Source organism: Epinephelus moara, chromosome 9 (genome assembly GCF_006386435.1).
Source record: "Epinephelus moara isolate mb chromosome 9, YSFRI_EMoa_1.0, whole genome shotgun sequence".
Classification (NCBI taxonomy): Eukaryota; Metazoa; Chordata; class Actinopteri; order Perciformes; family Serranidae; genus Epinephelus; species Epinephelus moara.
Genome location: NC_065514.1, coordinates 9996015 through 10010864, shown reverse-complemented (window position 1 = coordinate 10010864; position 14850 = coordinate 9996015). Strand labels below are relative to the sequence as shown.

The following is a 14850-nucleotide window of genomic DNA, read 5'->3' as shown; positions in this document are numbered from 1 at the left end:
ATTATACAATTTCTAAATATCTGCAATGCCTAAAATATCACAAAAATATCACCACTGTGTTCATTCAGTCCATAAATAAACTTTAACTTATTACTTTCTGTGCAGAGGATAAACCGAAAACTGGTATGCTGGCTGCAACTGATGAAAAGCACATACGGAGCTCTTGGTTAACTGCTCCGAGGCTTTTTCTATGAGTCAGCCTTGAAAAGCTCAGTGACAGGAGGGAGGGAGGGGGGGCAATGCTGCAGTCACACTGCTGTCTGCAGTGGATGGATATTTGTTGGGCACACACTCAACTCCCAAACATAAAGTTTGCTGCTCTATATGCTAATTATATTCTGCCTTAATGTGCCTGCAGAATGTGTGCTCACCTATGAGAAGAGGCATCTGAGTGTTTTTGTTGAAAATGGATTCATTAATATGAGCACCTAATCAAATGAGAATTATCACCCAACTCTGCTTTTAAGCTTCTTTAAGCACTCTGTTGTGAATTACACGGAAAACAGACAGTTTGATCTGGTGAAGAAAGCAGAACATTTAGCAGCTAAAGAGCCAGAAGTATTTCTCAGGAGTTAATTGTGACCAAACCAAAGGTAAAAATCTCTGGGAGAGGTATGTATTATATTTATAGGCGCCTTTCAAAGCACTCAAGGACACCTCACAAGACACAGTTAGAAAAACAAGCAGCATTGTACCCATACAGTAGATCATAAAATCAAACAATTCAGAAATATACGACAAAAGTTAATAAAATGACTAGACAAAATTATGAATATTTGGTATTCACACATGCCGACGCTTCCCTTTATCCAGGTATAAACGGGGGGCAGCACGGTGGTGTGGTGGTTAGCACTGTCGCCTCACAGCAAGAGGGTTCCCGGTTCGATCCCGGGTGTGGGAGTCTGTGTGGAGCTTGCATGTTCTCCCCGTGTCAGCGTGGGCTCTCTCCGGGCACCCCGGCTTCTTCCCACAGTCCAAAAACATGCGGATTGGGGATTAGGTTAATTGATAACTCTAAATTGTCCGTAGGTGTGAATGTGAGCATGAAGGTGTGAATGTCTGTCTCTATGTGTCAGCCCTGCGATAATCTGGCGACCTGTCCAGGGTGTACCAGGGCGTACCCTGTCTCCCATTGTCAGCTGGGATAGACTCCAGCCCCCCCGCGACCTTCAAGAGGATGAAACGGTTAGAAGATGGATGGATGGTATAAACGGTGTATAGATGGTAAAGTTGGTATAGATGGTAAAATGAATTGGATTGCAGAAGAGGATCTAAGAGTATGGGAGGGTGTGTAGATATGAAGGAGTTCAGACAGGTAGGAAGGGGCTTGATTATGAAGGGCCTTAAAGGTGAGAGTCTTGAAATCAATGTGATATTTAACTGGATGCCAGTGAAGCTGCTGGAGAACAGGAGTGATATGATCTATGGAGGGGTTCTGGTAATGATACAGGCGACTGAATTCTGGCCCAACTGGAGTTTATGAAGACACTTGAGAGGGAGACCAAAGAGGACAGAATTGCAATAATCAATATGGGATGTAACCAAAGAATGAACGAGGATAGCAGCGCTCTGAGGTGTAAGTGATGGGTGAAGACGATTAATATTTTGTAGATGAAAGTGTGCAGACCGAGTAATATTATTGACGTTGGCCTAAAAGAACAGTGTACTACCCAGGATGACACCCAGACTCTTAACCTGAGGTGATAGACAGACATTGGAGTTGTCAGTGGTTAGAGAGAAACTGTGCAGTTTAGCCAAAGTAGATTTAATACCTACAAGATTTCCTTTCACTGTTAAGTTTGAGAAAGTTGCATGAAAGCCAAGATTTAATATCCAATTAGCAGTCAGTAAGGAAATTGGGGGGAAAAGTGGAAGTAGGCCTAGTGGATAGATGGAGCTGGGTGCCATCAGCATAGCAGTGGAATTGGATGCCACATTTTCTGAAGATATGGCCAAGAGGTAGAGGGTAGATAATTAATAAAAGGGGACCGAGGACAGAGCCCTGAGGGAACGCCACTAGTAATTGAAAAACTGGAAATTTCTGATTTGAGAAAAATGAGTGCAGCCAGAGAGATAAGATTTAAACCAGTTTAGAGCAGTGCCAGTGACACCAATGATAGCTAACCTTTCTAGGAAGATGTTATGTGAGATGGTATCAAAGGCTGCACTCAGATCAAGAAGAATGAGAATAGTTAAAAGCCCAGAGTCAGCTGCCATTAAAATATCATAAGTACTACGAGAGGACAAAAACACGACACGACTGCAAATAAATGCTAATGTTGCTCTGTGCCTGCAGGGTGTGTAAGTTTGTAAAAATGCAAACTATAACAACTTTATAAGGTGATAATATGTCAGGCTGTTTGTCCGTAGGCTTGTTTTAACCAAGACTCAGTTAATGCAGCTTTAATACCTTGGGTATTGGGTAGCAGAAAATAAGTCTTCACACAGTATGATGGTCTGCACTTTAAACATTTTACACCCATTATGGGTCTAGCGGGCATGCATTACCATTTTCCCAGCATGCTCAGCACCCTGCATAATGTCCTGAGATGCTGTTGCACCAGCAGGAGATGCTTGAGCTTTGATAGCTGAGCAAGGAAGCAGACACACATCTCTGTTTGTCCCTCTTAGCCCACAGTTCATTTTTAACAAGAGACCGATGGTGCACTTACATCCATCAAACGTATGACACACTGTTTCCCTCCCTGTGTGGACATAGCAAGGTATGCATTTCAAAGAAATGATGTCAATCCTAATTTGATTTCCTGTGCACTGCAGAGATGCTGGTGGCTGCCGCAGATACCAGGGGACTTGTTTGGGGAAAACGATACGGTGGGTCCAATTAATCATGGGATGCACTTAGAAATGGGTAAATGGAATTTGAAATGAGCACTTTTGTTTCATTAACTTATAAAGCCTCTGGGGCTGACAGAAAAAGCAGGATGAATGCATCAACAGTCTGGGCAAGAGGAGGAAAAAAACTCAAATGGGAATGAAATGGAAAAGCAGCCCATGGCAGACGATTAATGGCTGGGAATTGGTTAAGCCAGCTCGAGGAATGTCCTATTAATTACTTCAAATACTGTGGTGGCTACACTTCTTTGAATAAGCAAACAGCTAACTGGTTCTTTCAATCCACTGCTGTGAATCATCTAACTGGTCTGTTTGCTCGGGTTAGATATGATTCACTTACATGTTGCCACATTACTGGATTAATTAGAAGTTTATCTTTGAGATGTGATAATGATTATGATAATTTCTTGATTCAACATTTGATTAAGGAATCTAACATCCTTAAAGTCTACTGGTTTATATTTTCTGACAGAACAATATTTTTATATTTGTGATTATTTCTTTTAACACTTTTCTGTGAATATATTCAAATAATTCAAATCGTGTTTTTATTGGGTAACTAATGATTTTATACACACTGTTTCTGGATGTGGAGTTGATGAGGAGATGGGTAGGGATGAAGGTGTCTATGAGCAGGGGTGTGTGTTTGTGGATGAAAGCAGAGCTGAAGCTGGCAGGCAACAGGGAGGAGAGGGACAGAGAAGTAAAGAAAATCCTTTACTTCTCTCCACCCCAGAGTACAAGCTTTGGATTCCTTTTCAGCAGAATTTAAAAGAACTGATATTGAAATGAAATGTGTGCTTTACTTTAATGAACATACAGTTTAGTTTCAGCAATAAAACAATATAAATACACCAAAAAAATTAAAGCTCGAAAAGCTTTACTGATGTACAGTCAGTAGAAACCAAAATCATCAACACACTGAGGGCTGGATTCAAAATTACACAAAAGTAAGTAGGTCTGGGCATGATCCCGATGAGTCTGCGGATGGTGTCCTGGGGGATCTCCTCCCAGATCTGGATTAGGGCATCAGTGAGCTCCTGGACAGTCTGTGGTGGTACTTGGTAGTGTAGCATACACCAATACACAACGTCCCATAGGTTGCTCAATTGGACTTAGGTCAGGGAACGAGAGGGCCAGTCAATGGCATCGATGCCTTTCTCATCCAGGAACTGCCTACACACTCTGGCCTGCTGCTGGGTTGATGCCCTTCTACGGCCCTGTCCAGCTCTCCTCATGTAACGGCCGGTCTCCTGGTATCTCCTCCATGCTCTTGAGACTGTGCTGGGAGACACAGCAAACCTTACGGATGTACCATCCTGGAGGAACTGGACTACCTGTGCAACCTGATTGGGCTGCAGGTACCGCCTCATGCTACCAGTAGTGACAGGGACATGTGCATAACACAAAACTAGAGAAGAATCAGCCAGGAAGGATAAGGAGTCAACCAAAAGCCATTTCCTTTTTGAAGGTTGTCTTGCTTTTGCCTCTCCATTGCACCTGTTGTTTCTTTCATTTGCAGGTGAAACTGATTCACAATCACTTGTGCTTCCGAAATGGACAGATCGATATCCCTGAAGTTTTAAGACCATCAAGTGTTCCCTTAATTTTTTTTAGCAGTGTATTAATATTAATACAAGTAGACTGTTCAGTTCATGCACCAGTTCAGTTTAAAGCAGACTCCAAACATAACCACATCAAAAGATTAATTACTACACGGCTGTTTGACATCAATGACTTGTAAAGCCTTCACCATGTCATTTGATTATGTAACTTTGTATATGGTGGTGATGACATTTATTCTCTGCTCCTCTGTAGGTTTGCAGGGAACATGGAGCGCCAGCAGGCCGATAACCTTTTAAAATCCCACAGCAGTGGGACCTACCTTATCAGAGAGAGGACAGCTGAGGCAGAGCGGTTTGCCATCAGCATCAAGTGAGTATTTCACATCTTACAGGAGAGGGAAAATCTCAGAGGAATGGTTTTATCTGCATCTCATGGGAAATAGAAATTCTCAAGGGATGCCCCAGTCAGCTTTTTCCCGAGCATCTTTTCGCTCCAGCTAATTACCACTTGGTAATTGTTTTTTTTCTTTTTTAATCCACTTTTTCTGTGTGTATTTCCTCTGAGAAAATGCATCACGAAGACAAATGTGTGAGCTCTTAGTGAAGCTGTCATACAGTGATGTATTTGGAGAAATGCTTTTGCACATTTGTCTTCAAGTCTTTAAGACAGGTGCAGAGGGGCTGTGGGGACCAGCCTTTAGACAAATAATTAAATAAGTCCCACAGTCGCCCTCAGCTTGTGAAAATTACTTTATTTTGGTCTGTTAGTCCTTCAGGTGTACAACAAAATATTTCATGGTGACAGCAGCTGAACCCCAGAGGCACATGTGTGTGAAAGCATAGCAATATGAAACTGTAACAGAAAATGTTTGTAGATCAAGTTTTAAGGCAAATTTTATAAATAACAATCATAGCCATGTCTTTTGATGTTGTCTCTGTGATGTTTGGTTTGACAGATTCAATGATGAAGTAAAACACATCAAAGTCATTGAAAAAGACAGCTGGATTCACATCACTGAGGCCAAGAAGTTTGAGAGTCTTTTGGTGAGTCATATAGTTTGACTAGCAACATGAAATACCCACAGTGCCTTGATGTCAGTGTGAAAGACAGAAATCAGTTTGTCACATTTTCTAACCCCTCTGTACTGTGTTTTATAACAGGAGCTGGTGGAGTACTATCAGGCCCATTCACTGAAAGAAAGCTTCAAGTTGTTAGATACCACATTGCGATACCCCTACAAGTCGAGAGAACGCTCGCTAACACGGGCCAGTACACGCTCACCAGGTAAGCCTTCTGAATGTCCCTTTATTGTAACACCTTACATTAATTTTGTGCAGTTAGCCTGAGCTGTGGACACAAAAGCCCCGTTTCCACCGAGCAGTACGGTACAGTTCAGTTCGGTTCGGTTTTTGTCTGTTTCCACTGTGAAAATTGTGGATGGTACCAATGGAACCGTTTCGTACCGTCCCCATGTTTGGTCCCCCCTCTGTTGGGGTACCTAGCACACAGATCTGGTACAAAAAGGTGGAGCTGTGAACACTGCAGCCTGTTGATTGGTCAGTAGAGGACGGTCACTCTGCTAAACCCCTGAGTTTGCCTGAGAAAAACCAAATGCACAAACTTGTATTTTTAAATATCTGATGGAGACAGACTCTCACCGCAGCCTGTTTTATTTTGTTGTGAGAATGTCGACGTGCAACCCTGTTCTATGGACGATAAACGAGGTGCAGACGACAGTGTGTGCTGGATGGAGCAGTGAGAGACAACAACCTCGCCCACATTTAAGAAGTTTGCAGCGGAAACGCTAGGGTCTAGGTACCATGTGTGAAGGGTTACTTTTGGCTCCAAAGGTACCATACCGAAAGTTTTTGGTGGAAACGGGGCTAAAGTAAGAATGGAATGACTTTTAAATATCAACCAATACCAGAACACAGCCTGACCGTAATAAATACTGCTGCATACTCACACTGCTGCATGCAGCACAATCTGCAACTACAACTAATATAATTTTCCACAATAATGAGGGACTAGGTAAATTCAACAGACAAATGACAATCAGTAAGCATTTTGGCAGAGAAAACTTGACCATAGATGAAAGTGTCATCAGGTATCAAGATAGAGTCCGCTTTCCATGTTTGGTTGTTACCTTGTTAATGCAATTTTGTTTCATGAACAATACCCATATTTGGTATTACTCACCAAAACACATTTTGTGTGTGTCCCCCTGAGGTCGAACTAACTTGTTGAATGAATTTCCTTCCTCATATGACATTTGAAAACCAGATTTTTAAAAGTATTGTAAATCCAGCATTGTTTCCAGTCTTCTTCCTCTCTGCCTTTGCTGTCGCATTGCTGGGCATCTTTGCATGTTACTGCCACCTGCTGATCAGTGGAGCACATGAGAGACGTTTTACTTGTTGGGTTTCTCTCAACAGAAATCTATTCATTTTAACCCAAACCACAACTGTTTTTCCCAACCTCAAACAAGAGTTCTCTTTCTGGTCAAAAGCCCTCAAGGAAAATATCTCCCAGCTACATCAGTGGAATAGTGTGACTTGGCAGGACTGTGTATCATGTGCATGTTCGATAAATAAAAACCGGGACCCACTCGTAGAAAGACAGCTCCATCGCTCTACAGGAGATCTAAAACTCTATGGGGAACCATTAACATTTACCATTCTGTTACTGAGTTGAAGACATAGAGGCCTTAGCCTGTTAATAATAACTGTGTCAGAATACGAGCTAATATGTGGACTGACAGTGGAGATAAAGTGACTGAAAGGCTTGTCTGTCTGGTAGGGTTAGAAATAAGTCACAATTCAAGTCATGAATGCACTGTGTTCAGATATTTTTAGAAGTTTTTGGCCCAAATGTCAACACACCCGACCCCTCTGTCCAGTCTTAGAAGTCGTAGCCATTAGGTGGCAGCCCCATATTGTCTCTTCAATCTGTACCAGATCAGATGCCTGGTACTCACCAGCTTTCCGGCTTGGGCTCCAACAGAGCCATCCTATTCTGAGGAATTCTTCTGGGTTTCTGATTTCTGAGCCCTTATGGTGTGACATTGGGAAGAAGCTACTTCAGACAATGGATAGAAGTGGACAAAATGAGTTTCCTTTGCAGCGTGCTTGCGCTCTCTCCTAGAGAGATAAAGGAGGAGCTCAGAGGTTTGAAAGAAACTCTTAGCTAAATCGCTCCTTCTTTACGTCAAAAGTCAGTTGAGTTTGTCCAATGGGCATCTCTTTCAGATGACTCCTGGATATATCACTGTGTTTAAGGCATGGCCACTAGAGAGGAGTCCACTGGGCAGACCCAGAACAGGCTGGAGGAATTACATATCATATCTCTGGCCTTGGAATACCTTGGATTAACCCCAGGAAAAACTGTAAGGGAGAAAATCGGTGTCATTGTGAGCCGGATCTGGATAAGCAGTAATAAATGGATGGAAGCGTGTCTGGCGAATAACACATAGTGTGTGTCAACTATATCTGCCTACGTCTATGAATGATTATGATAGGACTAATTTGACTCTGACAAGACGTTATAATGTGCAGGTCCATCTTACACATTTAATCCCTCGCCATCTTGGCTGCAAAAATAGCAGGAAAGGGTAGAATAAATGAGACAGACTACCTCCCACTCTGTTTGTCTTCATTGGCACTCCCTTCCTTGCCAGGCCGGTGACTCTCCTGACTCATACAGAAAGATATGGAGGAAGCCCAGAGGGGAGCAGGGCAGAAAAAGAGACAAGCAGTGTGGAATAGATGAAGAGAGAAAGACAAAAAGGAAGAGTTTGTCAGCTAACTCAGACGCTTGTGGACTGGGTGTCTGAGATGGCAGCCATATCTGTCCATTAGACTCAATACTGACTCTTCCTTTGCACCGGCTGCTGGCTCCTACATTGGTCTGCCTTTGTTTGATCTGTAGGAAGGACTGGCCACTACGGCAGGATTGTGTCCTTCCTGTATTGGCTAAATTTGGAAATGAGTCTGTGCTGCTGCTGCTGCTGCTGCTGCTGATGTGCTCTCACTTCTCTCTCTTTGATTTCAAGCATATATTTTTGTGTTTTTGTGGATGCAGACGTGCCGTACCCCGCAGGTATTCATGGAAACAGTGATGGGATTAGGGTGCATTTATGATGGGGAAGGAAAAAGCCGTGGTCGATCACATCCACTTCTCTCATTCCCTTTAAAAGCTATGCTCTCTGCACCATTATGTCCTGACAGTTGTGTAATGGAGGCCAGATAAACATCATCTGGGAGGCTGAACAGTGTTGTGCTGCTGTGCAGCAGGCGAAATATGCTGCAAAGAGCAGATGGTGTCACATTTTAATTCATGTTTAACACTAAAAATCAGATGGACCTCATGTTGTCTGTTGGTGATGTGGCACAAATAGTCACCATTAAAAATAATGAATTTAAAATTAAAATGGGTTTTAGTTGGTTGGTTTTATTTTATTTTCCTTAAATGATTATTAGGGTTGGGAATTTGCCCATCCACGTGTTTTGTGGACCTGGACGAGGCTTATGACCATGTCCCCCGGGGAATCCTGTGCAGTGTACTGCAGGATTGTGGGGTACTGGGGTCATTGCTGCGAGCCATCCGGTCTTTACAATACAAAGGAGAAGCTGTGTTGGTATACCCGGCACAAAGACAAACATGTTTTCGATGGGTTGTCAGGGTTGTCCTTTGACAGGACGAGTGATTTGGTGACCCCAGAACTGCTCTTTGCTATTTTCAGACAACATGGTTCTGTTGGCTTCATCAGACCGTGACCCCCAGCACGCACTGATGTGGTTTGAGTGTGAAGCAGTGGAGATGAGAGTCACTACCTTCAAGTATGAGGCTATGGTTCTCTGCCAGTTAACAGTGGGCCACTCCATCTAGGTTGGGAGTAAGTTACTGTCCCAAGTGAAGGAGCTCCACTTCTTGGGGTGTTGTTCCTGAGTAAGGATAAAGTAGAGCATGGGACGTACAAGCAGATTAGTGCAGTGCAGGCAGGGATACTGGCGTTGTACTGGACCATTGTGGTGAAAAGAGGGCTGAGCCAAAGGCACATGCCTATTGTCATCAGTTTTGGGTAGTGACGAAATCTAGGGCTGCCCCCTAATAGTCGACCAAACGTTTATCGACCAGAAAGGTAAATTAATATCGTAAACATGCAGGCGACTAGTCGACTAATGGCCCTAAATGACACCTATTGGTCTACTACGGAAATTCCTAGTCGGGGGCAGCCCTAGTAAAATCAGATACAAGCAGCCAAAATTAGTAACACCACAAGAACTGGAACTCCTTCACTTCTTCCACGTGGTGGCTTTGTGCAGCCTTAGAGAGAGTGCTAGGAGCACAGAAATCTGCAGGGAACTCAAAATAGAACAGCTGCTCCCCAGTGTCTAAAGGGGCCAGATCAGGTGGTTTGGGAGAGTAGGAGATTCAGGGGTAGACCAAGAATACACGAAAGGGATTATATGTCTCATTTGACCTAGGAATGTCACAGGATTCCCTAAGAGAAGGTGGAAAATGTATCTGGTGAGAGACATGTCTAATACCTTGCCTGGCCTGACACCACCATGACCTAGGTTTTTATCTGTCTCAACACTGTCACACAGTCAAATCATGACCCCAAAATGATCAAGATTAAAGATCATAAAAACAGAACCCATCTTTAAGAGACAGACAACTTCTATGCACTACTTTTTAAACTCTTTAAATGCTTGTCTGGCGCTCTGCATGCACACTCCTCAAACAGCTTCATTTCCTCCTCTTTCTCTTCTCCTCTCAGCAGCCACCTGCGCCTCCTACAACTTCTCCTTCCTCAGTCCGCAGGGCCTCAACTTCTCCTCTCAGAGCTCAGCTCCCTTTTGGTCAGGTACTCATTTTTTCCTGTCTTTTCTTGCTCCTGTTGTCCTCCTGCACCTCATAACTAATTTCATAATGAGCCTCTGTGCTCTCAACCTCATCACTTCGTCTTTGTGGCGCTCTTTTCATTAGCGAGAGCATACAACATGCATCTTCCCGGGATCACATTCCCTCATTAAATCATGAAAAGAAAACCAATTTCCTCTCCCATGATGAAACAACCTGTCCTTTCCCATCGTGCTCATTTGTCATTGTGAGTACAGTGTGTCATGCTGAACACTGAACTGACCATCTTTCTTCTGATCATTCCTCACGTCTAGTTATTCCCACCACGTCTAGTATGACCTTTCTTCTCTGTTAAGTTCTTCTAATGTAAATACCCTGAGCTCCCATTGTTTCAATTTTCAGTGTTTACTCCTCGGGTGGTCAGTACAGCAGTGGCCAGGTATAACTTTGCAGCACGAGACATGAGAGAGCTGTCACTGCGAGAAGGAGACATCGTTAAAATCTACAGCAAGATCGGCGGGGACCAGGGCTGGTGGAAAGGAGAAGCCAATGGTCGAGTGAGTAAATCATCAAAGTCTGTTCCTTTATGGATGGTAAAAGTGATTCAAAAGCCTACGTAGAAAGAGAACATTCTGGGTGCCGACTTTTGTTTTTGATGCCATGACATACTATGACTTTTCATGGCATTTTTATGATTACTGTCTCAACCTTTCTGTGACTGTTTTTATGACATACTACACTATTACTTGTTTTATAACTCCTCTTTAAGACCTACAATATTGTCATTTTAATGACAAATTGTACTACGTAAAGTTCTGTTTTGTTTACATACTATATTGTGAAATTTTTAAGACATGCTATGGCTCTTTTTCATTTTTTTTTTTCATTCTATATTATGTTTTTTTCAATACATTTTCATGACATGCTAAACCATAACTTTTTTATCCCATATTTGACATACTATCCTGTTATTTTAACATTCGATGCTATGACTTTTTTAAAAATACATTTTTAGACACACTATACTATGACATTTTTGACATACCTTTTTTCACAACATACTATATAATAACATTGTTGTACAATTTTTATGACATACTATACTATGTCTTGAATACATTTTTATGACTTATACTTCACTATGAAATGTTTAAAACCTAACATATTTTTCAAGACATACTACACTGACATTTTTATTATGTTTTCATGACATACTGTAGACATTTTTATGAAATACTATGCTATGAATTTATATCATCTGACTTTTTTTTACTGTGTACTACACTGACATTTTTACGGTAGATTAATTGCACAGTATAGTGTGAAATTTTTATAACATTTAAATGACATTTTATGACTTTTTAACACTTTCCACTTTTTTCCATTTTGATGACATCCTACATTATAACTTTCTTTCACTTCATTTTGATGACATACTATACTAGCACTTTTCTTCATGATTTGGGACGACATACTATACTATGATTTTTTTTCATTATTTGGGACGACATACTATACTATGACTTTTCATGATTTGGTACGACATACTATACTATGACTTTTTTCATGATTTGGTACAACGTGCTATACTATCACTTTTTTTGCACGATTTGAGACGACATACTATACTATGACTTTTTTTCATGTTTTGGGACGACATACTATACTATGACTTTTTTTCATGATTTGGGACGACATACTATACTATNTCCTCATGTAACGGCCGGTCTCCTGGTATCTCCTCCATGCTCTTGAGACTGTGCTGGGAGACACAGCAAACCTTACGGATGTACCATCCTGGAGGAACTGGACTACCTGTGCAACCTGATTGGGCTGCAGGTACCACCTCATGCTACCAGTAGTGACAAGGACACTGGCAGAACAAAAACTAGAGAAGAATCAGCCAGGAAGGATAAGGAGTTAACCAAAAGCCATTTCCTTTTTGAAGGTTGTCTTGCTTTTGCCTCTCCAGTGCACCTGCTGTTTCTTTCATTTGCACCAAAGCAGGTGAAACTGATTCACAATCACTTGTGCTTCCTAAATTCACAGATTGATATCCCTGAAGTATAACTGACTTGGTGTTGTGCTGTGACCATTAAATTTTCCCTTAATTTATTTGAGCAGTGTACATGTATATCTTCCAAACATTCACATTACATGTACATTCCAGGACACAAACCATCATATACAGAAATTCATGCATGAATGCCCCAACTGGAATTTCCATATGTGCACACATGCACATTTTTCATAAATGTAATGTGTCTGCAGAAATGCAACCAGATGTAAATCCTTTTGCATGCACACACACATATGCATACATGTCACATGTACATACTTTGTATGTAGATACAGAAATTCGTATGTGCAGTATCAGCACATACACTCAGTGAAGCTTCTGTAGGCATGCCCAGCTGAAGTTAATGCCTGATGCAACAGTCCAGCAATAAATCCTACTTCCATGAAGATTATAATATCAAATTTCTTTGCTGAAACTGTTATAGAGAGGTGTTGATTCTATTGTGGTTATTTTGGTTGTGGCTTTGAATAATATTGTGTTATGCTGAGAGGGGCTGCTGATGTTTAGTCTACTGTTGGTGGCGTAAATGCGGTGGATTTCTTGTGTTTACGCATGTGAAAGCCTTGGAGGAGAAGGGAAAATCAAAAATGGATTGTATGAATGAAACATCAGTTCAGAAGTCTCAAATAAAGTAGAAGTTTTGAGCAAAGCAGCGATGATGTGTGAGGCATAAAATGGGGGAAATGTTGGCCAAATGACATGCACAACCACGGGACCATCATAAAAAATGTAAAACTGTATTGGAGAAGGAGGTTGCACTTGAACATTGGGATTCTCAGTGGAGCGCCAAACCCAAAATCCAATAAGCATATTTTTAAAGAAAGTGAAAAGGTAGCACATCTCAGGATTTCCAAGTCAACGAGGACAAAATATTCACATTTTGTCCTCGTTGACTTGGAAATCACAGATAGTAGCACACATTTTTACGTTAAAAAAAGAAGTAAAACATATTTTCCATTGGTGGAAACAAGACAAACCACCTTACAGTTTATGAAAACTGAGCAGAGGAACGATACAACACAACAGTAGGTACATGATGGGCCTGCCAAGGTGAACAGGGTGTCCTGCCAGCCCTGCCACAGAAGACGAGGCACAGTGTACATCTCTGGGTGTTTTCCTTCATGGCTGCTAGAGCAGCAGCAGGAGTGAACATCTTGTGAATATAAAGAATAGTACAGAGCAGATCATGCAAGATTTTCCATGATAGCAGGGGCACCTTGGCATCAATTCTGGTATTTATTTTCAGCAGCAACTTTTCAGCACTTTCTGATGACCGCAGACTGAAACAGGTTTTTATGTGTTATTAAAGTGCCACGAGGCAATTGATGGTTCGCAGCATACGTACTGCGAGACCTTTTGTTCATTTGATTGTATCTATTTTATTAACTGCACCTGACTGGCTGTTAAATAATGGATAAAGCTTTAGGTCAGAGAGTTTTTTATACATATCATTCGAATATAGTTGACCAAGGGTGTTTGTAAAACTCTGGGAAACCACAAGTTTTGAGAAAAGTTTTCTCCTGAAGTCTCTAATGAGTGGTGAGGAGTTGCTTCAATTTTTGTTGGCTGCCTTACTTTAATATTGTTCATAAATTTATCAGTCATGGAGGAGCTAGTGGTGCCCTATTTGATTTAATAGGAAGAAATACAGAAAGAAATGTTGCTGATAAGTCATTTGGAGTACGTTGTACTTCATTCTGTTAGTAATGGAGGGATGATGGTTATGATATGAAACTTTTTCCAGTAGTTTGTTACTAGACTTTCCCAGGGTTGTCTTGGTTTCTCATAATGATCAAAACAGTGCAGTCGTAACTGTGTTTTCTTATTTATGATAGCATAGAGCTCATATATAAGTGCAGTAAGTCCTCCACAAAGGGCCCTGGTTTCTTCTTCCATTAGTAGAAAAAGGTTTATTTCTCCCCTATTTCTTTCTTATTCCTGCCAGCGGCTGCCTAAAATGCTGTGGATACGGTTATGAAAGAGTTAATAGGATTTGCTCATGTGAAAAAAGGATGTTCAGCCTGATTAAAATATGTTTTGGATTTTCATAAAGCGGACTGTGACATGCAATATGTCATTATTTGAAAACCAAATGTGATTATTAATAAAGATGCGTGTCTTTTATCCATGTAAGCAGCAGAGCTCTATAGATGGCAACATCGGCCTGTCAGTCGCTTGGTCCAAACTGAAATATCTCAATAAGATATATTGTATAGATCGCCATGGAATTTGCAGATATTCATGGTGCCCAGAAGATGAATCATAATACACCACGAAGTTGATATTGATGGCTTTGAGTGAAATGTTTTGACAGCTACTGAATGCATTGGTACAAACTGTGGCACACACATTCATGTTCTCCTCAGGAAGAACTGTACTCACTTTGGTAATCCCATAATATTCCATATAACACCATCATCAGGTTGAAATTTTAATTAGTCCAGTGCTTTGGTTAATACCTGAATACCTGCAATACAAATGACTTT

The 14850-nt window shown here is 41.4% G+C and overlaps 1 protein-coding gene across 1 annotated transcript in view; it reads left to right on the top strand.

The window, feature by feature from the left end:
* Positions 1-1891: 1891 nt before the first annotated feature.
* Positions 1892-14850, top strand: part of LOC126395951 (guanine nucleotide exchange factor VAV2-like) — a 21211-nt gene continuing 8252 nt past the window's right edge. Inside the window, exons 1-6 of the mRNA XM_050053754.1 lie at positions 1892-1959; positions 4672-4788; positions 5375-5462; positions 5580-5703; positions 10202-10288; positions 10687-10841. Of these exons, the coding sequence (XP_049909711.1) occupies positions 1892-1959; positions 4672-4788; positions 5375-5462; positions 5580-5703; positions 10202-10288; positions 10687-10841 (639 nt within the window). The remainder of the gene's footprint in view (positions 1960-4671; positions 4789-5374; positions 5463-5579; positions 5704-10201; positions 10289-10686; positions 10842-14850) is intronic.